The sequence below is a fragment of the Lynx canadensis genome, chromosome A1, assembly GCF_007474595.2.
Source record: "Lynx canadensis isolate LIC74 chromosome A1, mLynCan4.pri.v2, whole genome shotgun sequence".
In the NCBI taxonomy this organism is placed as follows: Eukaryota; Metazoa; Chordata; class Mammalia; order Carnivora; family Felidae; genus Lynx; species Lynx canadensis.
The window spans coordinates 117,581,114-117,609,080 of record NC_044303.2 but is presented as its reverse complement, the minus strand read 5'-3'; the positions used below and the strand labels follow the sequence as shown (position 1 = coordinate 117,609,080).

The following is a 27,967-nucleotide window of genomic DNA, read 5'->3' as shown; positions in this document are numbered from 1 at the left end:
CCCCATTTTCTCGGACCAATAGCCCTCCCCTCATCTAAATCATCTTGGGAGGCATACACCCCCCAGGGGAACAGATGACTTGGCTGCTCTACCCCACTCTTAAATATTCAGAGAAAAGATCAATCCCAGAACTCTGTGCTCCCCATCCTTGAGCCCACTGAGCTCCCTTCTGCCCATCCACCCCGGGGGCCAGGGCAGACATCTGCTGCAGGCTCAACCTCTGAGTCCACGTGCCTGCACACCAGACCTGGTCAGTACTCTCCCCTTCTCTCCCCAGGCATGAGGAGGGCAGAAGGCAGCCTCAACATCTGGATTGTTGGCAGTGTGGAGAAAGATCCACTGTATCCAAGTTCAGGGTCACAAAGGTTTCAGCCCTTATCTTCCAGAGCTTGGAATGTTTCCATTCACTACCTTCATTTTTACTCATCTCTGTCTTGACCTGTTTCTGTCCTTAAGAAGATTGAGAATATGGGGTGCCTGGGTTGTTTAGTCGGTTAAGCGTCCGACTTCAGCTCAGGTAATGATCTCACAATTTGTGAGTTTGAGCCCAGCACCTGCCTCTGTGCTGACAGCTCAGAGCCTGGAGCCTGCTTCAGATTCTGTGTCTCCCTCTCTCTCTGCCCCTCCCCCACTCACGCTCTGTCTCTGTCTCTCTCAAAAATAAATAAACATTAAAAAAAAAGAAAGAAAGAAAGCCTCTTTAGAAAAAAAAGAAGAAGAAAAAGAAGAAGGTTGAAAATGGAAGAGGGAGTGGGGAAGGAACCCCTGTGCCTCCCTGGCTAGAGTTATAAGCCCAGGGGTACTCCCTCTTGTAGCTCTCAATGACCCTAGAATTAGAATTCTCTTTGCCTCACTGGGCTCAGGTTACAGAAATCTTTGAATCTGCCCTGTCCCCTCAGTGACGAATTATGGCGTCAAAGAGAGAAACACAAACACAGACAAAGGTAGAGAGAGAGGTGGGGCAGAAAGAGAGGCAGACACACAGAAAAACCACAAAGAAGATTCTGAATGAAGAAAGACGGAACTGTATTCACAAGAAGACAGAAAGACAAAGAATAAAAGAGAAATAAGAGAAACAGAGAAACAGATATGGGAGGTGTGTGGCAGAGAGAGACAGAGAAAAAGAGAAACTGAGAGAGCCAGGGAGAGAGAAGGAAGATACAACTCAGGGACAAGAGTCTTCACCCACCACCAAATGGCTGAACCAGACAGGGGACATAGGGTCTGGGGAGAGAGCTGGGTCTTCCTTTCTGCAGCTCTGCCCTGACCCTCTTACTCAGGTGTCCTCAGTGTGGAGTCACTAAACTTAGACGAGAAAAATATTATATTATTTTCACTAATCTCTAGCTGAAATTTAGCATTTCCTTCCATTATGATAGTAGCAACAAACCAGTCACATTAGCCATAACAATGGCTTTGTCACCAATAAAAATCACTTATATTTTTGTATCATATTACAGTATCGTAGATATTTTGAAATATCATTCATGCTCTTCACTGCTTCAAAATTATGTGAGGTATCAACCTACTGCTAGATCTTATTTAAAGCATTAATAAAGAAGCACATATATTACTATATCACATTAAAATAGTTTAAAAACTGTATTACAATATAATTGGTTTCCTTTGTAATCCTACATATTTCATTTTATGCATTTTAAAACATTATGCTGAGAATGGTTACATAGGTTATGCCAGACTGCCAAAGGGGAACTTGACACAAAAAACGTTCAGAACTCTTGCATCTGGCCCCTCCAAATTATCCCTCTAGATTCCCTGTGCCCTGTAGTTATTTACTCAATTCCCTTTTCTTGCTGGGTTACTGGGAAGTGTGGAAGAGGAAGGCAGCCAGGAGCTGAGAGAGGAATGAAGGAGAGAGGCAAGGAAGGGAGGTTGGGAGAAAATATCTTATACCACTAAGCAATAGAAGGAAAGTTCATCAAGGGCACAGGGATAACTCTTGAGTCAAGGTCAGCTGTCACAGGAATCCCCTTATTTTCCAGGAATGGGCCTACCTTAGGATCTCTGCTGAGTTTGGTCATTGGATGGGAGCAACCCCATGGGAAGCTGGCCTTAAACTGCGAATTGATGGATTTCAGAAGGCAGCAGCTAAGGCCTTTGGTAAATTTTCAGTCTTTGTAGTTGGAGGTCCATGAAGAGCATTCTCCTGGCCCCACAGTTGCCCATCCAGAGAAATGTCTCCTTATCTGTAAAATGGAGGTGATAAAATCCCCTATCTTAAGAGTTGTTGTGAGGATTAATGGAAACTTGCAAAGCAATATTTGCACAGGGCCTGGGACAGAGTCGGCTCTCAGTAAGTGGCAGCCATTACTATGGTCATTTTAATAATTAATTATTATTATCATTCTCTTTCTCAGAGAGAAGAGCTCCAGGAGGCTGAAGGTAGCAGATCCTCTCCAAGCTGGGGCAGTTGGGAGAGGTGGGGACCACTTCACACTCCCCTCACCTTCTGCTGAGGCAGGGGTCTTCCCCTAGTTACTGACAGTTCCTTTGTCTGCTGACTCACAGCCAACTTCCTCTCATACAAACAGGAAAACACAGCGAGCCAGTGGTGTCCCCCCCACCCCCCCAACAACACCACACATAGCTAAACACCAGCCCAACTCTGAGGGGGAAGTGCCTCAGGCTCTGGGGGACAGGCTTCAAGGCTAGGGCTCCAGGCAAGATTGGGAAAAAGGAGAGGAGCCATTTCTCCTCAGGTAACACCCCCATCCCCCTACCTCCGCCCCCACCTCACCAAAAAAAAAAAAAAAAAAAAAAAAAAAATGGAGTACGAGGATGAAGAGAAGGGGCTTCTCCTAAAGAAGAAAAGACTTCTTGCTGGGTCACTGAACTTGCAGGCCGCCAGGCTTATCCCCTAAAAGGCAGCCCCAGGACCCGGGTTGGGGGGTATGGGAGTAGGAATGTTGCCTTGCTGACCTTCACCACTGGGAAGAAACCTAGGCCTGGCTCTTGGGGAGGAAGAAGCAGATGGGGACTCCTCTGTTAGGCATCGGACCCTATTCCCTCACGTCAAACCTCTGGGCTACTGAAGGGGTCCCCAGCTTGGAAGGCTGTGGCTATCTGTGACTTCCGGATGCCAGCCTCCCTTCACTCGCTAACTGGGTGCCAGGGTCCAGCCACGGTGCTGGGCATGCGACAGGGGCTGCCACCCTGGGGGCTTAGGGCCCACCTCTTTCCCTCCTCTTTTGGCACGATGGGGAGGGAACAGCAGAAGGGATGCAAAGCCGTGCTCCAGGCCGCTCTCCTTTTCGCTCTGGTTCTACCTCTGTCACATCTCCATTCTGGTCTTTACCCCTTTGTCCCTCTCTCTAAAGCTGTCTTGACCTCCCGCTCCTGTTCCGGTCCCTTTCTCGGCCCCTAGGAAGACAGAGTTGGCCAGGCCCCGAGATAAGCGCAGCGGTTAGGTAAGGAGCCCAAACCTTTTGAAGGCCGGCGCTTGCACAAGGAGTGGCGGGGCCCAGCGGAGGGAACCGGCCGGCGGGGCGGGGCGGGGCCGGGCCCGTCGGGGGAGGGCTGAGGGGAGGCGGGGCCCGCGCTGCGCGACCCGAGCCTCGGACGGCGCGGCGGGCACCGGGAGCGGACGGCGGCCGCGTAGTGAGGTGAGGACCCCCGCGCCCACGGGCCCCTGCTTCCCAGACTCCTCCCCGTCCCCTCCTCGAGGGCCCCGTCCGCGCCGGCGGCCCTCCCCCGCCCCCCTCCCCGCCGTGACTCGCCCCTCCCTCCGGTGGCCCGGCCTCTGCCCCCTCCCTCCTCAACCCCCTCCTTCGTCGCAGCCCGCGCTGCCCCGCGCTGCCCGGCCCGCCCCCGGCACTCCTGCCCCGCGCACCTCCGGGTTCCCAGTCCCGTGCCCTCGGGCTGGATCTGAGTCACTGGGAAACTGGGCTCTGAGTCAGGCCCTAACTAGCTTGGGTACGGGGGCCCAGCTGCGGAGAGGCAGAAAGGCCAGAACTGATGCTGGGGCGAGAGGGAGTCCTGGTCAGGACCCCATGGGGAGAAAGTGTGCGAGAACCTAACAGGCAGAGGCAGAGAGACAGAAATCTGGAGTCACATACACCTAAAGGTCTAGTTAAAATTGGAGACTCAGGCAAGGAGAGGCTTAATGACAGAGCAAAAGAAGGAGGGGAACAAAGATGGATTTAGATAGAGGCAGTGACCGATAGAGTGGGGTAGAGAAAGGGACAAGCAGAGAGAAAACTCCAGGGAGACAAAATCTGAGACAGGTCCAGAGAATACACCAGGGTCAGGGTCAGGATGGCAGAACTGGACAGAGCCTGAAAGACTTGAGCCCAAAGGCATGGGAAAGGGAAAGGGAAAGCTCAGAGGAAGAAGATTTGGAGAAAGCAGAGGTAGGGGGGTGTCATTTCACACTCTTGAGTCGCTATAGGGAGGGTGCTCACATGTGCATGCATGTGTGTGAACATGCTTCAGGTTGGTGGAGTGTGAAGACCCTGGAGTACCCCTGGCCTCTGGGCCCTCCTCTTTCCAGCCCAATTCTCCACCCTATTCCCATTCCCCAGGCGGCCTGTTTCCACAGCCAGGACCCCACTTGCTGAAACTAGTTAGGGCTCTCTGGGCAGCCTGACCAAGGCAGACAGGATGTGGGGGCGGCCAGGGCTGGAGGGACAGGAAGGAAGTCTGAGCAGAGACAATAGGTGGAAGGGGAGGAGGAACTGGGAATGACCAGGATTAGGATGGCCGAGCTTGTACCTCAGTTCTGAAAACCAGGGGGGTGGAATCTCCACCTCTTCCCTCCTCTTGTGCCACACCTGCCCCTCTACCCACCTTAGGCCACATCATGAGGCCCCTCTTCCCACCATCCCATTCCATCCTGCCCCCGCAGGCTTCTGTCATCTTGTCCCATGCTGACTTGGTTGAATGCAATAAAGCAGAGGCAGAGCTTTGATCCAGACCTAGGGTGGTCAGGACCATCGGGGCCAACACTTCCACCAATTTGTTGTGAGCCTGGGGCAAGCCTCTTCCCTTCTCTGAGCCTCAGTGTCCTCATCTGCAAATGAAGAGATTCCTCTATAATAAGAAAGCCCTTTCTGATGTTCTGGGACGGCTCTTCCTCCAGATTGCTGGCCACTGGTCATTTTTCTTTGGAGGAAGACAAGTCTGGTGCCTACCCCCTGTCCAGGCCTCAGACTTTGGGACAGGGAGGGGGAATCTCAGCCTGAGCCCTTCCTTCACCCTGCCGCTCCCCCCAGCAATGGCCTGAGCCCCCATGGCTGCCCCTCAGGACCTGGACATCGCTGTGTGGCTGGCCACGGTGCACCTGGAGCAGTATGCAGACACGTTCCGAAGGCATGGCCTGGCTACAGCGGGTGCAGCCCGGGGCCTGGGCCACGAGGAGCTGAGGCAGTTGGGTGTCAGCGCCACAGGTCACCGAAAACGCATTCTGCGCCTGCTGCAGGCAGGTGCTGCAGAGGGCTCCCTGGATTCCCAGTTGGACAGTGCCATGGAGCCATCCCCCAGCCTAGCCCCCCAAGCCCAGCCCCCCAAGCCTGTGCCTAAGCCCAGGACAGTATTTGGTGGACTCAGTGGCCCCACCACCACCCAAAGACCTGGAGTGAGCCCAACCCTCTGGAAACCAGAAGTGTCCAGGAGCCCGGAGTCCAGCCCAAGTTCCCCACCTCTCCCCACCTCCTCCTCTGAGCAGACTTCAGCCTTGAATACTGTGGAAATGATGCCAAATGCCATCTACTTTGGCCTGGACTTAAGAGGCGGGGCACAGACAGCCCAGGACATGTGAGTGGGGCTGGCTTCCTTGGGATCCAGTGCTGGGTGGGGGCAAGAAGGTGCAGGACATGAGGGTTTCTCCTCTCTCCTCTCTCCCTTAATGATCACTAGACCTTTTCCCTCAGGACCCCAGACAGCTCCCAGGCAGCTGCCCCCACCCCTGCCCTCAGGCCCACAACAGGCACAGGTAGGTGGGTTATCATGGGTTGGGGGGAGAGAGACAGGTCCCTTCAGGACCCAGACATTCCCACCTGACCTCCTCTTCCTTGTCTCTCCCATTACTCCCCCTGCCAGTACATATCATGGACCCTGGCTGCCTGTACTATGGTGTCCAGCCCGTGGGGGTCCCAGGGCCACCTGACAGAAGAGAAGGCAGAGGTGTCTGTCAGGACCGGGTTGAACACAGGTGAGTAGTCAGTAGGGTGGTGATGGCAGGAAGAGAGAAGCTTGAGGAGCAGTCTGGCGGTGGCCATGGATCCAGTTATTCATCACGTGTGTATTGAGTGTCCACTATGTGCCAGCCAGGTACTCAAGATATAGAAGGACTATGGCAGACCCAGTACTCCCCTCAAGCCTCTTGTGACTCAAGGGCAGACAGGAACTGAAACAAGTAGACAAACAGATGGATATATAATTTACAATACGGAGAAATGCTTTTCTTGCTTTCATTTAACAAATCTTTATTGAGCATCTACTGCATCCCAGATGTTGTAGGTATTTGGGATAGATCAGAAATCCTTGTCCGTGTGGGGAGTCAAATAAAAATAAGTATAATAAATAAGTTACATCATATGTTAAAAGGTATTAAATACCATGGGAAAAAAAAGAGCAGGGTAAGAAGGCTGGGATGGAGTGAGGGGAAGTGGGCTATAATTTTTCATTAAGAGTTGCCAGAGTGTTTTCAAGTGACACTTGAGCAAAATGAAGGGTGTGAGAGAGTTAATCATGACAGTGTCTGGGATAAGTGTCCCAGGCAGGGGGAGTGGCTAGAATAGAGGCTTCCAGGTAAACCCAGGAGTGGTGACAAGGCCAGTGGGGCTGGGGTATAGTGGCCAGGGCAGGAAGAGTGGGAGGAAATGATGTCAGAGAGGTAAAAAGAGTCAGATCAGGTAGGACCTTGTGGGGACTTTTGCTTTGACTCTAAATGAAATGGGAAGCCACTGGAAGGGTTTTGAATACATTTTTAAGAATCCCTCTGGTTGCTGTGTTGGGAATGGTCAGTAGGAGCAAAAGCAGAAGTAGAGAGACCAGATGTGAGGTTATTGCAGTAGTCTAGATGAGACATCTCAGACTAGGTCATGGTAGTGGAGATGGCAAGAAGTGGTTGGATATGGGTTATATTTTGAAGGCAAACTGTCATGTGAGAGACATTGACACTTGGGGTGTGAGAGAAAAGAGCAGTCAAGAATGACCTCAAAGATTTTAGTCTGAGCTGCACTGTCCAGTGTGGTAGCCACTAGCCACATGTGCTTACTGAACACGTGAAATGTGGCTAGTCTGGAGTAAGATGTGCTGTAACTATAAAACTACCAAATTTGAAAGACTTAGCATGAAAAAAAAATCAGTACTGGATGAATATGACAGAAGTAGACATAAATTATCTTACTTTTTATATGGATGACATAGTAAAATGTTAATATGTTGGGTATGTGGGATTAAATAAAATATAATTAGTTTTACTTGTTTCTTTTTATTTTTTAATGTGGCTACTAGAAAATCGAAAATTACATATGTGGTTTGCACAGTGACCTCTGTTGGACAGTGCTGTTTGAGCAAATGAAAGTTCCTGGAGTTGCTCTGATCTGACATGGGGAAACTGCACAAAGCAGGGGGTGGTGGGGAGATCGGGAGCTCCATTTTGGATGTGCTGAATTTGAGGTATATATTATAAGCCCAATAAGAGATGACAAAATAGACCAATGAATATACAAGTCTGGAGTTTGGGGGAGAGGTCTGAGCTGGAGATCTAAATTTGTGAGTTTACAGCATCTACATGGGTGTATATAGCTGTGAGTGAGTGTCGATAGAGCAGAGGACCAAGATCAGAGTCCTGGCATACCCCAATATCAAGAGGTTTGGGAGAAGAGGAAGAACCAGCAAAACAGACTAAAGAGAAATGAGTAGTAAAGGAGAAGGAAAACCAGAAGAGTGTGATGTCATAGGAGCCAAGTGAAGACAGGAGGAGGGGGAGGTCAACAGTTCACATGCTGCCAGGAGGTCAAGAAAGACAAGGACTGAGAATTGGCTTCTGGAATTGGCAACATGGAGGTCACTGGGGACCTTGACAAGAGGTAAAGGTGAAAGCCAGATCAAAATGGTCTCAAGAGATAACAGAAGGAGTTGGAAGGTACAGATGACATTTTTTAATTTTTCTGCAAAGAAGAGCACAGGGTTGAGTGGTTGTTACAGTGGAAGTGGAGTTAAGAAATGTTTTTTGTAGGAGGCAGTGTTACATATGTTTATAGATGGATTGCAGGGATGTGGTAGAGAGGGAGAATTAGTTGCTGTCGGGGAGAGGAGGGGGAGACAGTCTGGAGCAACATCCTTGTGTAGGTGAGAGGATGGTGCACAGAGGAGGGACTGGTTTCAGACAGGGATGTTTATGACAGCAGCAGAAGGAATGTAAAAAATGTGTGAAATTGGGTAGATGAGGCACTGGGAGTTTGTGGGGGTTCTTATCTGATTGCTTAAGTAAGCAATTTAAGTAAGTGTTTCTCACTTAAGTAAGAAACAAATAGGGTAGAGTAATGGTTTTCAACCTTAGCTGCACTATAGTCTGGGGAACTTTTTTTTTTTTTTTTTTTTTTTTTTGTTTATTGATTTTGAGAGAGAGAGAGAGAGCACACAAGTGGGGAAGGGGCAGAAAGAGAATCCCAAGCAGATTCTGCACCACCAGCACAGATCCCTATGTGGGGCTCCAACTCTCGAACCAAAACGGAGATCATGATCTGAGCCCAAGTCAGATGCTTAACGAACTGAGCTACCCAGGCAACCCAGCCTGGGGAACTTTTAGAAATAAACATTCATGAGCCCACTCCCAGATGATCAAACTTAAATGTCTAGGATGGTGGCCATATACTGGTATTTTAAGGTTTCCCAAGTGACTTTGTGCTACTGAGGTTAAGGACTCCTGGAAAGTGACAGAGAATAATAGAGGACTTCCTGGGAAGATGGCATAAGCAAAGACCTAAGGGCTGAGATAAAGCAGCCCAGGGAAGCATGTTCTGGGCAGAAGGAACAGCATGTGCAAAGACTCTGAAAGAGGAAGAGAAGGTGGCTAAACTGTAGTAAGCAAAGGCAAGGGTGATATAAAAGGAGGTCAGGGGATTGGGTGTGGGTCTCATTGTACAAGGTCTTACAGCCCGTGTTAAGGGATTTGGATTTATCCCAACTGCAAATGAGAAGTTATGCAGGATTTCATTGAGGGAAGGGGTGGTGGAGGATAGTGAAATGATCTCATTTGCATTAAATTTTTTTTTAATGTTTATTTTTGAGAGAGAGACAGAGACAGAGCATGAACGGGGGAGGAGCAGAGAGAGAGGGAGACAAAGAATCTGAAGCAGGCTCCAGGCTCTGAGCTGTCAGCACAGAGCCCGACGCGGGGCTCAAATTCACAAACTGTGAGATCATGACGGGAGCTGAAGTTGGACGCTTAATCAACCGAGCCAGCCATGTGGCACCCTTTTTTCTTTAAATTTTTTTTAATGTTTATTTATTTTTGAGAGAGAGACAGACAGACAGACGGTGAGCAGGGGAGGAGCAGAGAGAGGGTCAATTGCATTTTTAAAGGAGTGCTCTGGTAGTGATGGAAAGTGAGGTCCAAGGGAGGGCAGGAGTGGAAGCAGGTGACCAGTTAGGTAATTCATATCACCCTGGTGAGAACTCATGGGAATTTGGTCCAGGGAGAGAAAGTCAAGCACTTTTTGGAGAGAGAACCAAAAAGACTTATTGATTAGATATCGGCAACTGTGGCAGAAAGCCAGCTACACAGCCTTTCCCCAACTTTTCTACCAAGTAATACTAATGGCAAAGGAGAGGGACTGAAATTTTTCCAGTAAAAAATCCAAGTGTGCTCAGGGAAAAGGCTCTATGATAACCTTTTGGGTTCCCAACATCCCCATTTCCCTGTTTGAAAAGTGATCCAGTACCTTCCAAACATTCTACGAAGTGCTGTGGGTGGGGGTGTCTAGGGACCTGGGTCTAATATATGTTCTCTCTTGCCCCACATAAGGCTCAGCAGGCAGGATCTGGAAGCACGGGAGGATGCTGGCTATGCTAGCCTTGAACTGCCTGGAGATTCTACCCTCTCACTGCCCACCCTGGACATGGAGATGAATGATGACCTCATTTCACCCTATGCCAGCTTCTCATCCACAGCAGACCGCCCCACGCCCCTGCTCAGCGGCTGGCTAGACAAGCTCTCCCCTCAGGGGTGGGGCTACTGGGGAGGGAAAGGGAGGGTAGGGAGGGAGAAGAGGGAAGAGGGAGGCTGGGTGGTGGTGGTGGGCCGGGTCCCAGGTACTCCCAGACCCTAGGAACCCTCAGGATACAGCCTCCACCACTCACTCATCTTGGCCCCTGCCTTCCCCAGAAACTACGTTTTCCAGAGGCGCTTTGTGCAGTTCAACGGCAGGAGTCTGATGTACTTTGGCAATGATAAGGTGGGGGTCTGGGAGATGCTATGTTGGGCCTAGGGAAAGAGAAAGGGAAGGGGAGGGTTGAGAAAGGCTCGGGACTGGAAGATGGGAAGCCCAGGCCGGGGGCGGGGGGCGGTCATCACACGACTGATGTCAGCATCTAAAGTAGCTAGGTGAGCAGCTGTACCCCACTGCTTGTGGAATGAATGCCGATCTCATTAAAAGTTGGCGCTGGCCCCAGGGTCAGCACACATGGTTGAGTTGCTGTCCCTTTGGGTCACTGGGCTGTCTCTCCAGGATCCCTTCCCCAAGGGTGTGATCCCTCTGACTGCCATTGAGATGACCCGCAGCAGCAAGGATAACAAGTTCCAGGTCATCACTGGCCAGAGGGTGTTTGTGTTTCGCACAGAGAGCGAGGGTGAGAAGCAGGGCCCTACTGTGTCAGGGTGGGGGGCAGGGAAGCCATGTGAGCACACAGCTGCTGGCTAACCTGCTTCTCTGTCCCCCACCAGCCCAGCGGGACACATGGTGCTCCACACTGCAATCCTGCCTGAGGGAGCAGCGCCTCCTGGGCCATCCCCGGCCCCCTCAGCCACCCCGACCCCTCCGCACAGGCATGCTAGAACTTCGTGGACACAAGGCCAAGGTTTTTGCTGCTTTGAGCCCTGGAGAGCTTGCCCTGTACAAGAGTGAGCAGGTGAGAAGGGCCTGGCCGAGGCCAAGGAGCCTGGCCTAGCCCATTCTGGTGCCTCATTGAACCTGTTCCAACCCCCACAATCCCATCAGGCCTTTTCTTCCGGCATCGGGATCTGCTTCATTGAACTGCAAGGATGCAGCGTCAGGGAGACCAAGAGTCGCAGTTTTGATCTGCTCACGCCCCATCGCTGCTTCAGGTGGGGCCCAGACTGGCAGGAGGCAGGGATGGGGGAGAGACTTTTTTTTTTTTAAGTTTATTATTTATTTTGAGAGAGAGAGAGAAAGGGGGGGGGGAGGGAGAGAAAGTGTGAGTGGGGGGAGGGGCAGAGAAAGAGAGAGAGAGAGAGAGAGAGAGAGAATCCCAAGCAGGCTCTGCACTCTTGAACCCACAAACAGGGAGGTCATGACCTGAGCAAAGACAGACACTTAACAGACTGAGCCACCCAGGCACCCCTGGGGGAGAGACTTTTGAAGGAGACCCAGGGCAGGTAGAGGACTGGAGGCCTCTTCAGTAGGATGTCAGTGGGTGTGCACTGATGGAATTCCAGTGATCAGGGTCAAGGTCTCAGGAGGTTCTGGGCTGGCCCAGAAGTGGCCTGCAGGGCTTCCTGCAGGAATGGCTAGTGAGATGGGACAGGTAGGAGGGGGTATCCATGCCCACAGACTGGCTGTCCACCCCTCAGCTTCACAGCCGAGTCTGGGGGTGCTCGGCAGAGCTGGGCGGCCGCTCTGCAGGAAGCAGTAACCGAGACCCTGTCTGACTACGAGGTGGCTGAGAAAATCTGGTCCAATCGGGCAAACCGGCACTGTGCGGACTGTGGCGCCTCCCGCCCAGACTGGGCTGCTGTCAACCTGGGGGTGGTCATCTGCAAGCAGTGTGCAGGTGAGGGCTGGGGCCTTTAGCTAAAACAGGGAGAGGGAGCGGGGGCTGAGGCTGGAGGTTCTGGGTATCTATGCCACATACCCTTCATACCCTAACAGGTCAGCACCGGGCCCTGGGTTCTGGGATCTCCAAAGTACAGAGCCTGAAGCTGGACACAAGTGTGTGGAGTAATGAGATAGTACAGGTGAGGAGTCTGAAGAGGGAAAAAGTGGGGAAGATGGAAGAAAAGCATCCATAAAAGGCTGTGGGCCCAGCTTGAGGGCAGGATTGAAATGTCTGACGACTCAAGTTCCTGTCAGTTGCCTCTGCCCTTTGTCATCCTACAGTTGTTCATTGTCCTGGGAAATGATCGTGCCAACCGCTTCTGGGCAGGGGCATTACCCCCAGGTGAGGGGCTGCATCCAGATACAAGCCCTGGCCCCCGGGGAGAGTTCATTTCCCGGAAGTACCGACTGGGTCTCTTCCGGAAGCCCCACCCTCAGTATCTAGATCATGGCCAGCTTCTCCAGGTAGGAGGGACAGGTTGGGGCTGATGGAGGAGGGCAGTTTCTGAGTTGAAATGCCTAGACTTGGCGTGGGGTTGGGGCTGTTTCTGATGACTGGAGGACTGTCCCCACACTGTCAGGTTGGGTCTTGGGGCTGACAGAGGCCCTTCCCCTTCTGTAGGCACTGTGTGCAGCTGTGACAGGACCCAACCTGCTGAAGAACATGACCCAGCTCCTCTGTGTTGAGGCCTCTGAGGGCGAGGAGTCCTGGTCCCCCTCAGCACCTGATGGCAGCTTCTCTGGTCTCCTGCTCCCAGGTAATCCCCAGAAGGACCTCCTTTCTCATCCCCTAAGAATTCTCAACCCTGACCCGTGCCTTGATTGTTCCAGGGAGCCCCATGTACCCTTTTACTCATCCCATCACAATGGCCCAGTTTGGGTAGTTTCCCAACCTTCTAGATCCTCTGGGTCCTATATCCTGAAGTCATGAAATGATCAATGGCAGCCACTGCCTGGAATGGATCTGGATGTTTGAGGTGTTAGTGCTGGTGAACCCCTGACAGGGTCAACCCATAAAGGAGATCTCATCTCCCTGGGGAAGTCTGATCAAAGAAACGCTCATCTAATGATGCTTCTCTCCAGGGGTCAGGCCAGAGGGGCTGTGAAACTTATAGGATGGCCCATGCTTAGAGGTTTCCACCCTGGGCTGACTGGGTGAATGGATGGCTGGTTGGGAGAGGCAGTGGGCAAGGGCTGGTGTCTTGCTTCCTACTACCATCTTTACTAATCTGGGTAGTAAGGGGTCCAGCCCCACTGGGCTCGACTTGGCCATGCTGCCAGTGGAGTTGGGTCCCACTGTCTTCCTCAGTCTGATCCTTTTCCTGATGACTCAGGCCATCCCATTGCACTGCACTGAACTGACCACTTCTCCTTCCCCTTGCAGACCCTTCCCCTGGTGTGTACAATGAGGTGGTGGTACCTGCCACTTACAGCAGCTTCCTGTACTGTGGTCCCATCAGCAACAAAGCTGGACCCCCACCTCCTCGCAGGGGCCGGGATGGTGAGAGGCGAGCTGAGGGTGGGGGGAGATGGGGCAGAAACTGGGATGAGCAAGGTGTACCGCAGAGGGGCGGGAAGGGCAAGTAGGGCCACACCCTGGAGTGGACTAGGTGCTGGGAGTAAGAGAGGGACCATGCCTGGTGGCAGCACTGGGTGATAGATGAGAGCGTGTGCTGTGAAGTCAGACTGCCTGGGCCAAATCCCAGCTCTACTACTTCCTACTAATATGACTTGGGCAAACTACTCAAACTCTGGGCCTCAGTTTCCCTACCTGCAAAGAGGACTGAAGATGATACCCACCTCATAGTGTTGTTGTAAAGATTACGTGAGATCAGACACAGGCAGAGGGTTTGGCATAGAAAGAATAAATATGGGAAATGGGAATTATGACGGTAGGGACAGACATCTTCTGCCTGCTGACCATCAGCCTCCCCCTTAGCTCCCCCCCGAATGTGGTGCGTGCTGAGAGCAGCTCTGGAAATGTTTGTGTCAGAAAGCAGCCCTGAACCCCTCAGCCTCATCCAGCCCCAAGATGTTGTATGTCTGGGTGTGAGTCCCCCACCCACTGACCCAAGTGACCTTGACAGGTAACCACACCCCTTGACAGGTAACCACACCCCATGCTCCCTGCACTCCCCCTTTTGCCCTTTGTGATCCTGAGCCTGCCAGCCCCTCTTGGTCCCCATTCTCCTCTTTAACCTCACTTTCTTTCTAGATTCCCCTTTTCCTTTGAGCTCATCCTCACTGGGGGGAGGATCCAGCATTTTGGCACAGATGGAGCTGACAGTCTGGAGGCCTGGACCAGTGCTGTGGGCAAGGTGAGCCAGCCGAGACCTCCTCCCTAACAGCCCATGGTTTCCCTGTCCCCAGCTGTCCCCATCCTGCCCTCTCCTGTTCCTACAGCCACCCCTACCACATCCACCTTCATTAACAGCTGTGCTAGGACCAGTGTTAGGCACTGCCCATTCAATAGCTCATTTAACTTTCACAACAACCCTGAGAGGAAAGGATTATCAGTATTTCACATACAGGGAAACAGAGTTACACAGGTTATGAAGTCACTTGATCAAGGTCACAGAGCTAGGAGGCAGCAGAGCCCAGGATTGAAAACAGGCCTTTGTCTCCAAAGCTCATGGCTTGAACCTCATTGCGCAGGCCTTCTTCCCAAGGAAAGGCTGCCTCTAACTCCCACTTCCCCCTTCCCCAAGTTCTCCCAGTGCACAGGTGAGGCTGCCTTTATGAGACCCAGCGTCTCCATTCCCAGGCAAGCTGGTCTCTCTGTCCTGCACCCAATTAAAAGTTCGGGCCCTAGGGGTTCGTGGGTGGCTCAGTCAGTTGAGCATTGACTTTGGCTTGGGTCATGATCTGTCTCCATTCATGAGTTTGAGCCTCACATTGAGCTCGCTGCTGTCAGTGCAGAGCCCCCTTTGGACCCTCTGTCTCCCTCTCTCTGCCCCTCCCCAACTTGCGCTCTTTCAAAAATAAATGAATATTAAAAAAAAAAGTTCGGGCCCTAAAGTCAGATATCCTGGGATCTGAGTCCTCCAACTCTCAGCCTTGTGAGCTTTTCCATACAGATAGAGTGGGTCTAAAAGATGCTCCCCTTGGCATTGAGGATTAAGTGACATGTGAGACCTGTGCTGCTTGGCACACAGCAGGCCCTCCATCTGTGGGGGTTGAAATAGTAATGGTGATGATGATGCCCATTGCTCCAATTGCTCCCGTCCTTAACCGTTTTTTCCCTCAGTCCTGCTCCACCTTCAGCTTCTTATCACCCTGGTGCCCTCCTGACAACCCCTCAGAATAGTCGTGTGCCCTAGCAAGCATGCCCTTCCTCCTTAACCCCTGATGGCTGCCCTCCTCTGCCAGACTTATGAGCTGCTACTCTGCGGGGGTGGTTAGTGACTTCCCATTACCAAAGTCCAAGGGCCTCTTTCTGGCCTCACCAGGTCAGCCCTGCAGGATGTGACACTCCTCTGTGGGAAATGCTCAAACATTCATCGGAATGTCACAGAGTGATTTTATGTGTAGGATCTACTTTTTATTTTTTTATTTTTTTTAATTTTTTTTTCAACGTTTATTTATTTTTGGGACAGAGAGAGAGCATGAACAGGGGAGGGGCAGAGAGAGAGGGAGACACAGAATCGGAAACAGGCTCCAGGCTCTGAGCCATCAGCCCAGAGCCTGACGCGGGGCTTGAACTCACGGACCGTGAGATCGTGACCTGGCTGAAGTCGGACACTTAACTGACTGCGCCACCCAGGCGCCCCTAGAATCTACTTTTTAAAAGGGAGGGCTTATATTGTGTATTTCTTTTTTCAGTTTACTTTTGTAGTAGTTCATTTTTATTGTTTTTTACAAAAGTACTATTAGTAACAGATTGGAATTTTGAACAAAAAAAAAAGAAAAGAACTCCTTGTTTCATCACCACAGGTAGCTGGAGAAGCACCATTTTGCAGACCATCTCCAACATTTATTTCTTCACGAATCCTCCCCTGACCCCTTAGGGTGGTGGGATTTCCCAGGGCATCGTGACTCTTCAGTTAGAACATTTTGGCTGCCCATTCTTTCTTACCCTTACATCCCTTACCCTTACATTTAAGGGCATAAGGCTGCCACACAGAATATCTTCTCTGTGTTGGCTGGAGCAAATTAAATTGAACTGAATTTCTTTCCTGTCTTTCTCCATCCATCTCCTGTGTTCTTGTGTCTTTCTTTTGTTCTCTCCCCATCGCTTTTCATTCCGGTCTTTTTTCTCTCTCTTCGTGTCTTTCCCTATCCTTCTCACTCTTATTTCTCTCCACCTGTTATCTCTTTCCCCATCCTCCTTGTTCCCCATGTCTTCCTCTTGACTCACAGTGGTTCTCCCCGCTGAGCTGTCACCAGCTGCTGGGCCCTGGGCTGCTGCGGCTGGGCCGCCTGTGGCTACGCTCTCCCACCCATTCAGCCCTGGCCCCTGGCCTCTGGCTGTCAGGGTTTGGACTTCTTCGTGGTGACCACCTCTTCCTGTGTCCAGCACCGGGCCCTGGCTCTCCAGCCCCTGAGGACATGGTGCATCTGCGGCGGCTACAGGAAATCAGTGAGCAGGGTCGGGGACAGGGATGAAAGGTAGCCATGGGGTAAGGGACAGTGGACCTTCATCTATTTGGGGATCCCTAGGGGAAACAGCAGAACATAGTGTATTCAGGCACAAGCTTTGGAGTCAGACTGCCCAGATACAGATCTCCACCTCTGTCACTTTCTAGCTGTGTGATCTTGGACAGGTTGCTTAACCTTTCTGTGCCTTAGTTTCCTCCTCTTTACAGTGGGCACAATGAAACAGTTGTAGTTTCAAATAAGGCAATGCATGTAAAACACTTATCACAGAGCCTGGTAGGACCTATCTTATAGGTGTTTAATAAATGTTACATGTTATAAATGTTACTGTTACTGTTATTTGGAGTCATTTGCTGGTTGGAGACTGGGAGAGGGGACTGGGTATTCTCACTTCCTCAAAGAGAACAGTATGGGATAATATCAGAGGGCTTTGGAGACAAGAGACCTGAGTTCCAGCTCAGCTTTGCCATTTTATAACAAGTAATGAGACAAGCAGCTTAACCTCTCTGAGCATTAATGTGTCACCTGTAAAATGGGGATAATAGTATGTAACTTACAGGATTTAATACAGCATTGTTTGTAGGGTTCCTAGTCTGGCACCTACATACCTTAAATACTTAGTAAATATTAGTCACTATGATGAAGACAGTCATGATACTGTCTCATGGTTCTCCTCCCAGGTGTGGTTTCAGCAGCTGACACCCCAGACAAGAAGGAGCATTTGGTCCTGGTGGAAACAGGAAGGTAAGTGTTGCCCTTATCCTTGACCCTGGATCCCTCTTTCCTGAGCCCGCCCCACTCCGCCCTCCACCCTGGTCTGCTGGACCACTACCCACTTCCTCAAATTCCATTGTCTAGTTCAGGGGCTCTGTCTGGGTTGAATTTTGCTGCCCCCTGCTGGTGGCTCTTGGAAGGCTGGGCCTTGTAATCATGGGCCTCTTAGTTTAAAGGACCCTCAGGAGCTGGCTCTGACTCAGGCCTCTTGGGTCTCAGGACCCTGTATCTGCAGGGGGAGGGCCGGCTGGATTTCTCAGCATGGACCACGGCCATTGAGGGGGCCGCTGGCGGGGGCGGCACAGGGCTGCAAGAGCAGCAGATGAGCCGGGGTGACATCCCCATCATCGTGGATGCCTGCATCAGTTTTGTCACCCAGCATGGTGAGTGGGTACTGGCCAATACTGAGCCAGTAGGGGATGGGGGACATAGGAACAGCCAGAAGTTGTGATCTGCCTACAGAAGCTTTGCCTCCAGAGATTGCAGCCTAACAACAACCTGCTGTATGATCCTTGGCAAGCTTCTTTACCTTTCTGAGCCTCAGTTCCCCCATTGGTAGAATGGGGCTACTAACAGTCCTCGTTTTCTAGGATAGTTGTGATAGTAAGAGAACATATGTAAAGCATTTAGCACAGCATCTGGCAGGTAGTAAGTGTTCCAAGGTAGCTGTTAGTGGGCCGTGGGCGTGGAAGGGGAGCAGAGCAGCACTGAAATGTGACTGGAGATGGAGAGCCATAAAGAACAAAGAGGGGGCAGCTGTAAGGCAAGAGCCAAGCTGTGCAGCAAAATCCTTGAAGGTCTGAGCAGATTTATTCTGTGTGGGAGTTTTTCCAGGCATAAAGGCTCAGCTGTGCGAGTGGCTCCCAGAATTCTCTGTGACTTTTTGGCCTCTGCTTTATTCTCCAGCCCAAGGAGGCACCAAGTAGAATCTAGCTCCTTGACGAACCCCCTTTAGAAGGCAGGACTCTTTTTTTTTTTTTAATTTTTTTTAACGTTTATTTATTTTTGACGAGAGAGACAGAACATGAGTGGGGGAGGGGCAGAGATGGAGAGAGACAGAATCTGAAGCAGGCTCCAGGCTCTGAGCTGTCAGCACAGAGCCCAATTTGGGCTCGAACCCATGAACCATGAGATCATGACCTGAGGCAAGGTCGGACACTTAACTGACTGAGCCACCCAGGTGCCCCTAGAAGGCAGGACTCTTGAGAAGGAAACTTCATGGAAAACTAAGGAAGGCAATAAAGGGGGGAAAGGCACATCCATTAACTACAAATAGTTGTGCTTACAACATTGACAGTGGATAGTGAGTGGCTAATGACATTCTCCACACTTTGGTAGTAGCCTCATGCACTGACTTTGCCTGCTCACTAGATCCCATCCTGTTCTCAGTCTTCCTCATGTTCAAAGGAGGGATTAAGTCAGCAGTCCAGTGAAAGCCCTGGAGAAAGAGCATGGGTGCCCATACCCACTCCTCCACAGTTCCTGGACTGCCGCTCTTCATTCAGCAGATGTTTACTGAGCTGCTCCCATTTGCCAGACACTGGACATATAGTGGTGAAAAGGGAAAGTTCTATGATGCTCAGAGACTAGTGGGAGAACTGGGTAATAAGTAAGAAAAATACAGTCAGTTCTCATTATTCATGGTAGTTTTGTTCTATGAAGTTATTGCAAACATTGAATGAATGAATACTAAATTGTTGCCCCAGTGGAAATACAGGGTTGGGTTCCTGGGAAGCTCTGGTGACATTCTCATCAATTGATCCATCAATATGTAACTTTAAGTGTGTTTCTGTTTAAAGATACTTGCTTTAATATGTATTTGTGATCTGTTAACTTTGAATTCACAGCCAGCAGCACTGTAACTCATGCATAAGGAAAGCTTATCTGACACACATATTTTCTCCATAAGGCACATCACAGCCTTCTTGTACTTAGGAACACTAGACAGCACTTTAGCACTTCACTTGGGGGCCATTTCAAATAGTGAAACTACCCAAAGAAAAAAAGCACAAGAATGAAAAAAATGTGGTTCTATATATACCATGAAGACTACACTTGTTTACCATATGAGAGCTTAGCTGGGAATGTGTCCAATAGGCAACTCAAATTCATCTCTGCTCTGCGCATGTTCACAAATGACTGGGAAAGTGCCACAAGTACTGGTTTGGGAGTTTCAAATAAATTTTAGCAAGTAGATAAATTCACAATATTGAATCTGAATAGTGAGGATTGACTGTAATATGATTTGAAAGTGCTATTTCAAAACCAAAATAGTGAGTGATGGGGACTCTGTGTAATATCATGGTTAGGGAAGGACCTTCTGAGCAGGAGTACTTGAGCAGGGTCTTGAGAGTCAAGACCATGGAGGCAGACTTCCTCCTCTCTGGCCCATTTACCCCAATAGCCCTACAGCATGTCAGGGGGGGTGGTGGGGGTAGGTCACAGATACTGGATACCAGGTGGGTGGGTGGGTCTTTGGGCAGTGGTGAGCAGAGATGCTGGCTGTTCTCAGGGCTCCAGCTGGAGGGCATATACCGGAAAGGGGGTGCCCGCGCCCGTAGCCTTCGGCTCCTTGCTGAGTTCCGGCGGGATGCCCGGTCAGTGAAGCTCCGGCCAGGGGAGCACTTCGTGGAGGATGTCACCGATACGCTCAAACGCTTCTTTCGAGAGCTTGATGACCCTGTGACCTGTGCACGGTTGTTGCCCCGCTGGAGGGAGGCTGCTGGTACTCCCAAGGTCCCTAAAAACTCTTCACAGATAGCCAAGGGACAACCAGGAACTCCACCCCCCCCACACACACCCTTGAATCCCTGAGGCTGTTTTGTGGGATTGGGCAGCCATCCTCCCCAGTACTTCCTCCCCACCCCTCAGGATCACTCAAGGACTCAGCTTAGGTCAAGGTGGGAAGGGGGCAGAGGCACATCCACCCTAGGTTTGTTTCTTCAAAAATCCCTCCACGCTCCCTTCCCAGATCATCTCCACCCCTTCCCCTTTCCATCCCAGAGTTACCACAGAAGAATCAGCGCCTGGAGAAGTACAAAGAAGTGATTGGCTGCCTGCCACAGGTTAACCGCCGCACGCTGGCTACCCTCATTGGGCATCTCTATCGGTCAGTATGGCCAGGACCCCCGCAGGCTCCTAACTGACCCTTTATCAGCTCTACCTGCCCCCCACATTCATTCATTCATTCATCCTGTAAACAATTGCTAAGTGAAAGCATCAGAGCACAAAGGTTCAGAGTGTGGACTTTGAGGTCAGGCAGACCTAAGCTTTACTCTAGTTTTCCACCATTCTAGTGTGTCACCTTGGGTGTTATTTGTACTCTCTGAGCCTCAGTTTCCTCGTTTGTAAAAGGAAGATGGTGTAACGAATAGTATCCACCTCCTAGGTCATGAGAGTTGAAGGAAATAATCCTTCCAAAATCCTAACTATAGCACCTGGCATGTATGTAGTAAGAATTCAAAAACGGTAAGCAATCAATATTATTTTGCTTTATTATTCTATGACAGACAAAGGGTTAGATGTAGGAGACACAAAGAAGAGTAAGTTGCAGATCTATCTTGACCAGTCTCTTGGGGAGACAGGACTTTAAACGATTCTAAGGTGAACACTGGCTGTATTGTACTGATTACTCTATATCACAGGGATGGGCCAACTATGGCCCATGGGCCGAATCCAACCTGTTGCCTGTATTTCTAGATGAAGTTTTGTCCATGAAGTGTAAAGCCACACCCATTCACTTTTATATTGTCTATAACTCTTCTCATACTACAACAGTAGAACTGAGGAATTGCAACAGGGAACGTATGGCCTGCAAGCCTAAAATATTTACTGTCTGTCCCTTTACATAAAAGTGTGCTGCCTCTTACAATATTTATAATCACCCATTCCTTATCTGTCTCTCCCCTAGACTGGGAGCTCCTTGAGGCCAGTATTGTGTCTTACAGCTGTATCCCAAATGCTTAGCCCAGGGCCTGGCATACTGTAGGAACTCAATAAGTATTTGCTGAATGAATGGATGCATTGACCAACAGGTGAGCACAAGCTGCATCCCTTGTGACCTGTGTCACGCCCTTCTGCAGGGTGCAAAAGTGTGCTGCTATAAACCAAATGTGCACGCGGAACCTGGCCCTGCTGTTTGCACCTAGTGTGTTCCAGACAGATGGGCGGGGGGAACATGAGGTGCGGGTGCTGCAGGAACTCATCGATGGCTACATCTCTGTCTTTAATGTAAGCTCTCTCAACCCCTGACTATAGTCCCTCTTCCTGGATTCTAGATCTTGCTCTCCCCAACAGGACCCCAGCCCAGACCTCTGAAAGCCCTCTGCATCGGGAATCACCTTCCAGAGCCCTGGGCCCCTCTATCCCATAACGTCACTCCAAATGCCCATGCCCCATTAGTTCTTAGCTCTTCTGGCCTCTAATGTTCTCATATAGACCCTCTGGTCTTGTACATCTCTCCCTTCTTCCCTCATTTCCTAGCACCACCCCCCACCTCCACAATACACACTTCTTTTTGACTCTTCCACAGATTGACTCTGACCAGGTAGCTCAGATTGACTTGGAAGTCAGTCTTATCACCACCTGGAAGGATGTACAGGTAACTTGTCCTGACCTTAGACTCCTGAGTGGGCCAGGAGGGGATATCAAGACAGGAGGGTGGCCTTCTGCTGCTGGACATTGGCTGTCAGCTTTCAGAGAAAGGGGGAAACCAAGGAGGGGAGTGCTTTGGGGAGAGGGGTTTGGTTTAGGATTTACTCCACTTATTCCACCATGAGGATTCTTCATTACACAATGGTGGCGAGTACTTCAGTTCTGCATGTAAAAAAAAGATCCAAGGAAGAGTTAGCTAAGTTAGACCAAGTGCTAAGAATAATAGTAATAAATAGGATAACAAACAGCAGAGGACTTATATTCTAAACCCTATGATCTCACTTTAACATCACACAACTCCATGAGGTGTACAGTCCTATTTTTTCAAATAAAGAAACAGAGCGGGGCACCTGGGTGGCTCAGTTGGTTGAGCATCTGACTCAGTTTCAGCTCAGGTCACGAGCTGGCTGTTAGTGAGTTTCAGCCCCGCGTTGAGCTCTGCATTGATGGCGCAGAGCCTGCTTGGGATTCTTTCTCTCTCTGCCCTTCCCCTGCTCTGTCTCTCTCTCAAAATAAATAGACATTAAAAAAATAGTTATAAAAAAGAAGGCCTTGAGGTCACTTATTCAAAGTCATACTGTAGCAAGTGCCAGAGATGTAACCCAGAGAGTCTGACTCTAAACCTGTCTTTCCATATGTTGTACTGCCTTGGGAAATACCCATGCAGCCTGAAGATGTGGTTCTGCCACTCCTGGGGTTCTCCCTTATAAGGGCCTGAGCCACATTGGGGATGAGGGGTAGGAGGAGACTTTTGTGGGGGGAAGTGCTTATGAGGCAACATAAGGAGTCCTCTGACCTTGATATTTTGGATTCTCTTGTGTCCTCCTGAATACTTTACCCGTCCCCTCAGCTGTCCCAGGCTGGAGACCTCATCATGGAGGTTTATATAGAACAGCAGCTCCCGGACAACTGTGTTACCCTGAAGGTCAGTCCTAAGGGGACAGGTGGGGAGATGGGAGGATTGGGGGAAGCAGGGTCAGTGAACTGACCAGCATGGGTCCCCTGCTCTTGCCATGACCCCAGGTGTCTCCGACACTGACTGCTGAGGAGCTGACTAACCAGGTATTGGAGATGCGGGGGACAGATGCTGGGATGGACTTATGGGTGACGTTTGAAATTCGTGAGCACGGGGAACTTGGTGAGCATGACCATGTGTGTGTGGATGCACATGTGATGGGGGGAGATCAAAGTCACCAGTGCCTTCTTTTACCAAATATAGTGGACATTGTCCTCGTGCATGTGAGGGGACATTCTACACTGTTGACCACTCCCTCTTTCTCAATACTCTCTTCTCTCTTGGCTTTTGTGGACCCCACAAACCCTAGGTTTCCCTTCTGCATCAAAGAAGGCTTTTCTTCCTCCTTTGCCTAGATTCCAAATGTTGGAGGAACCCAGTATTCAACCTGGACCCTTTTCCTTTCTCTATCTACATTCTTCCTTGGATGCCTCATCCATTCCAGTGGCTTTAAGTGCCATTAAAAAGCTGACACCCAAATTTTTATTTCTGGCCCAGATCTTTCCTCTGAGCTCCAGACTCACATATTCAACTGTCTACTGCACACCTCCACTTGTACGTCTCATAAGCATCTCTAATTTAAAACGTGCAAGACTCAACTCAGTTTCCAGACCCCTTCACCTAACAAAAAGCCTCAGCTATTTCCCAGTTTTCCCTAACTCAGTTATCAAGGCTGGGAGTCTTCCCTTTCCTTCAACTTCACACCTAACCCAACCACCTAGTCTTGTTGATTCTATTACAATCTGTCACTTCTCTCCATCTCCACCATTACCACCACCCAAGATGAAGTCACTGCTATCTTTCTTCTCCCAACATTAACCACTAAAATGTAAAGCCCCAGAAAGGGAATAGCTGGCTAGTGTTCCTTTCTTGCCTCCCGATGATCCATTTTCCAGCAGTCAACACGCATTGCAAGCATAAATCACGTCATGCCATTACCTTCCGATGGCTTTCCACTGGACTTAAAATAAAATTCAAATTCCTTATTATGGCCCACAATCCCTGAGCGTCTGGACCTTGCTTATTTCTTGGACTTCATCTCACATAACTCATTCTCTGGGCTTCAGCCATGCTAGCTGTTCTTCAAACACATCTTTCTTGACTCAGGGCCTTTATTCCTGCATTTTATCATGCCTGCAATTTTCTTCCCCTGATCTTAGCATGGCTTGTTCTTCCCACCCCTTCTGGCCTCAGTCTCATCCTCAAATGCCCCCTTTTTGAAAGGCCTTGCCAGTTAAGTGTCTGACGTCAGCTCAAGTCATGATCTCATGGTTCATGAGTTCGAGCCCCTCGTCGGGCTCTGTGCTGACAGCTTGGAGCCTGGAACCTGCTTCAGATTCTGTGTCTCCCTCTCTACCCCTACCCCACTCACGCTCTGTCTCTATGTGTCTCTGAAAAAAAATAAGTAAATGTTAAAAAACATTTAAAAATTTGAATGGCCTTTCCTGGGCATTACCCTGTCCCAGTGGCTGCCCTCCTCTCTCTCAGCTTCTTATTGTTTCTTTCAAAGCACTAATTGTCTGCAGTTCTTTGGTTGACTTAAGGCAGACTTAAGGTCTGCTCCCTCACTGTGCTGTGGGCTTTGTGTTTCGTGCTCATCACTGTATCCCCAGGGCTAGCACAGTGCCTGGCACAGAGTCAGTGCTAAAATAAATACCTGGGGCTGGGTGGCGGATTGGATAAATGAATGTGACTCGTGGGAAAGGAGTTGGGGGCTCCAGGCTGTGGACGGATATTCTGGTTGATTTTCACTCCCACTTTACCCCTTCCTTAGAGCGGCCCCTGCACCCCAAGGAAAGGGTCCTAGAACAGGCCCTTCAATGGTGCCAGCTCCCAGAGCCCTGCTCAGCGTCCTTGCTCTTGAGAAAAGTCTCCCTGGCCCAGGCCGGCTGCCTCTTCACAGGTGAACCTCCCTCTTCAGTCCAGCATCCCCATCCCCAGGCCTCTCCCCCAGGACCTTCCACCCAGCATTGCCCGTTTGTGCCCAGGTATCCGCCGCGAGAGCCCAAGGGTGGGTCTGTTGCGATGTAGGGAGGAGCCACCCCGCTTACTGGGAAACCGCTTCCAGGAGAGGTTCTTTCTGCTGCGTGGTCGCTGCTTGCTGCTGCTCAAGGAAAAGAAGGTGAGGGAGGCTGGCAGCCCTGTGGGAGGAGCTGTGACTACATCAAGCCTCTCACTCCACAAATCATGTGCTTATCAATCTCATTGCTGCCCTGGTCCTTTGACCTTTGTGACCCTGTGATTGCATAACCCCAGTGTTTCCATGACTTCTTGACCCAAATGACTGTGATCCTTCTCTCACCTTTTGACCTCACTGACTGCCCTCTTGTTCTCAGAGCTCTAAACCAGAACGAGAGTGGCCTTTGGAAGGTTCCAAGGTCTACCTGGGCATCCGAAAGAAGTTAAAGCCTCCAACACCGTGAGTGTCCTTCCCCAGCCCACATTTCTAGGGCCTTCCTGCCATCACCTTTCTGGCCTTTCTAATCACCCGTCTCTGTTCTCCTTTGCCTCCTAGGTGGGGCTTCACATTGATACTGGAGAAGATGCACCTGTGAGTACCTCCCAGCCTGGCTCTTCTCTAGCCTAGCCCTGCACCCTGTCCAACCCCTCCCTATCCTCCATCCCTAGAGCTACAATCCCTCCTCTCCAGCTCATTTCCCTCTGATCACCCCCAGCTACCTGTCCTGCAGTGATGAGGATGAGATGTGGGATTGGACCACCAGCATCCTCAAAGCCCAGGTGAGGGGAAGGAGAAAGCTGAGGGCTAGGTCGGAGGTCCCAGCTCTAGTCTTCAGTACCACCCATACCCATTGTGCCAATTCTTCAATTCCCTCCAGCACGATGACCAGCAGCCAGTGGTCTTACGACGCCATTCCTCCTCTGACCTCGCCCGTCAGAAGTTTGGCACTATGCCTTTGCTGCCCATCAGAGGGGATGACAGTGGGGCCACCCTCCTCTCTGCAAATCAGACCTTGGTGAGGTCCCCCAGCCTGCTCCAGTGCCCTCCTGATCCCTGCCTGTGTCCTTGCCACACTGCAGGAGGGGAGTGGTGTGCCTGTCATCCTAGTGCCCCCCCTCTGCCTTCTTTGTGTCCCCACTCCCCACCCTTGCCTCCTGTTGCCAGGCCTCACTGTGTCTCTGTGTCTCTCCCTCTCCTCACCCCCATCCCACCTGTGCCCAGCGGCGACTTCACAACCGGAGGACCCTGTCCATGTTCTTTGTGAGTACTGTGCCTGTCTCAGCTGTGTGCCCATCAGCTGTGTGTTCCTGCGTGCTGCCTGAACCGGTGTACCCTCTCTATTTGTTCTGATGCAGGCCATCAGTGTGTGTGTGTGCGTGTGTGTGTGTGTGTGTGTGTGTATGAGAGAGAGAGAGACAGACAGACAGGCAAACAGAGAGACAGAGAAGGAGATGGACAGTGTATAGTGAGGGACCAGAAGGAATCAGAAAAATAAAGGATGGTAGGATGTGACAAGGAAAAGGGAAGTGGTCATAAGATCTGAGAAAGAGAAGGAAAGTGGTTAAGTGAATGCATATTAGAGTTAGACCTGGGCTGAAGCCCTAGTTCTTCCATTTACTCACTGTGTGATCTTGGGCAACTTACTTAATCCCTCTGTGCCTCAGTTCACTCACCTGCAGTGTAACCCATTGTACAGAGTTATTTTGGTATCATACATGCAAAGTATTTTGGAGCATCTGGCCCAGAAGAAGAGCTCAATAAATGTTAGTGATTAATAATGTAGTAACTCTAACTCCATGCCTGCTTCATGCCACCTCATTCCCATCCAGCCAATGAAGTCAACCCAGGGGTCTGTGGAGGAGCAAGAGGAACTGGAGGAGCCTGTCTATGAGGAGCCAGTGTATGAGGAAGTGGGAGCCTTCCCTGAACTGACCAAGGACACCTCTACCTCCTTCTCCACCATGAGAGATCAGACAGCCAACCCTGAGACGCCCCTCACCAGCCAGAGGTCCTTTGATCAACCCTTTTTCCCCAAGGCAGGTGCCCCAGGCCCAGAGGAAAGGCCACCAGAGCTCCCTCCAGGCCCCCCTTCAAAGAGCAGCTCCCAGGCACGTGGGTCCCTGGAGGAACAGCTGCTCCAAGAGCTTAACAGCCTCATCCTGAGGAAGGGAGAAACCACCATAGGCCTAGGCAGCCCCTCCCAGCCCTCCAGCCCTCAGTCCCCGAGCCCCAATGGCCTTGTGACACAGACACCTGGCTTCCCCACCCAACCTTCCTCTTGTAGTTCACCCTCCAGCCAGCCCCTCACATGACCCTAAGACCAGAAGTCTGAAGGGGTAGGTAACCAGAAGACCCAAGTTCTCACCATGGCAGACACTGCTGGGAGCCTCCTCTGCTCTGGATGGAAAGACTCCAAAATCCAGTGTGGTGCTATGGAAAGACCACAGGACTCAGGGCTCTGGACTCTCCTGCCCAGATAGGGTCAGAATGTGGCCCTCACTGAACCTCCACTCATTATATGTACCATGATGTCACTGAAATAAGGAGAACAGTGAACATCAAACTGTTTCTTAGAGCAGTAAGCCCCACATATTTTTCCTCATCAAGGACAACTCCTTATATATTTGATATGTAGGTGTCCTGTGAGACATTTTGGGTTTGAAAAGAATGGTTTTACTGCATTAAATAAAAAAAAGGATTTGGAAGCCAGAGAGCTGAATGATTTCCAAGTCTATCCTACCCCACCTCCTACATTTGGGAACTACATTGAAGACCTAGAGTCGGGAGATTGATTGGGGTTGAGAGTTGGGGTAAAGAGGAGCCAAAAAAGATATGTCATTGTTAATAAACCTTGGAACCAAAGGCTACTGATGCTTCATTCATTCATTCGTTCATTCATTCATTCATTCATTCAACAAATATGTACTGAGCACCTAACTGGGTGTT

The 27,967-nt window shown here is 50.5% G+C and overlaps 1 protein-coding gene across 5 annotated transcripts; it reads left to right on the top strand.

Moving 5' to 3' along the window:
• The first annotated feature begins 2,627 nt into the window (after nucleotides 1-2,627).
• ARAP3 (ArfGAP with RhoGAP domain, ankyrin repeat and PH domain 3) lies at nucleotides 2,628-27,888 on the top strand. 5 transcript variants are annotated; one of them, XM_030320357.2, is made up of 33 exons: nucleotides 3,541-3,623; nucleotides 5,232-5,772; nucleotides 5,889-5,950; nucleotides 6,058-6,169; nucleotides 9,995-10,195; nucleotides 10,355-10,424; nucleotides 10,698-10,818; nucleotides 10,913-11,097; nucleotides 11,187-11,293; nucleotides 11,780-11,979; nucleotides 12,078-12,163; nucleotides 12,306-12,488; nucleotides 12,646-12,781; nucleotides 13,408-13,524; nucleotides 13,963-14,110; nucleotides 14,239-14,341; nucleotides 16,383-16,602; nucleotides 17,300-17,363; nucleotides 17,613-17,776; nucleotides 19,906-20,118; nucleotides 20,397-20,502; nucleotides 21,476-21,623; nucleotides 21,925-21,993; nucleotides 22,897-22,971; nucleotides 23,070-23,184; nucleotides 24,836-24,964; nucleotides 25,050-25,183; nucleotides 25,398-25,480; nucleotides 25,577-25,612; nucleotides 25,737-25,800; nucleotides 25,899-26,036; nucleotides 26,243-26,281; nucleotides 26,851-27,888. In XM_030320357.2, exons 2-33 carry the CDS (start codon nucleotides 5,249-5,251, stop codon nucleotides 27,331-27,333), a joined length of 4,635 nt encoding a protein of 1,544 aa, XP_030176217.1. In that variant the 5' UTR covers nucleotides 3,541-3,623; nucleotides 5,232-5,248; the 3' UTR covers nucleotides 27,334-27,888. The 5 variants fall into 5 exon arrangements, with proteins under 5 accessions (XP_030176224.1, XP_030176217.1, XP_032448980.1 ...); XM_032593089.1 differs by having other exon boundaries at nucleotides 3,609-3,623; nucleotides 4,865-5,772; XM_030320353.1 differs by lacking the exon at nucleotides 3,541-3,623 and having other exon boundaries at nucleotides 3,911-5,772.
• Nucleotides 27,889-27,967: the final 79 nt, after the last annotated feature.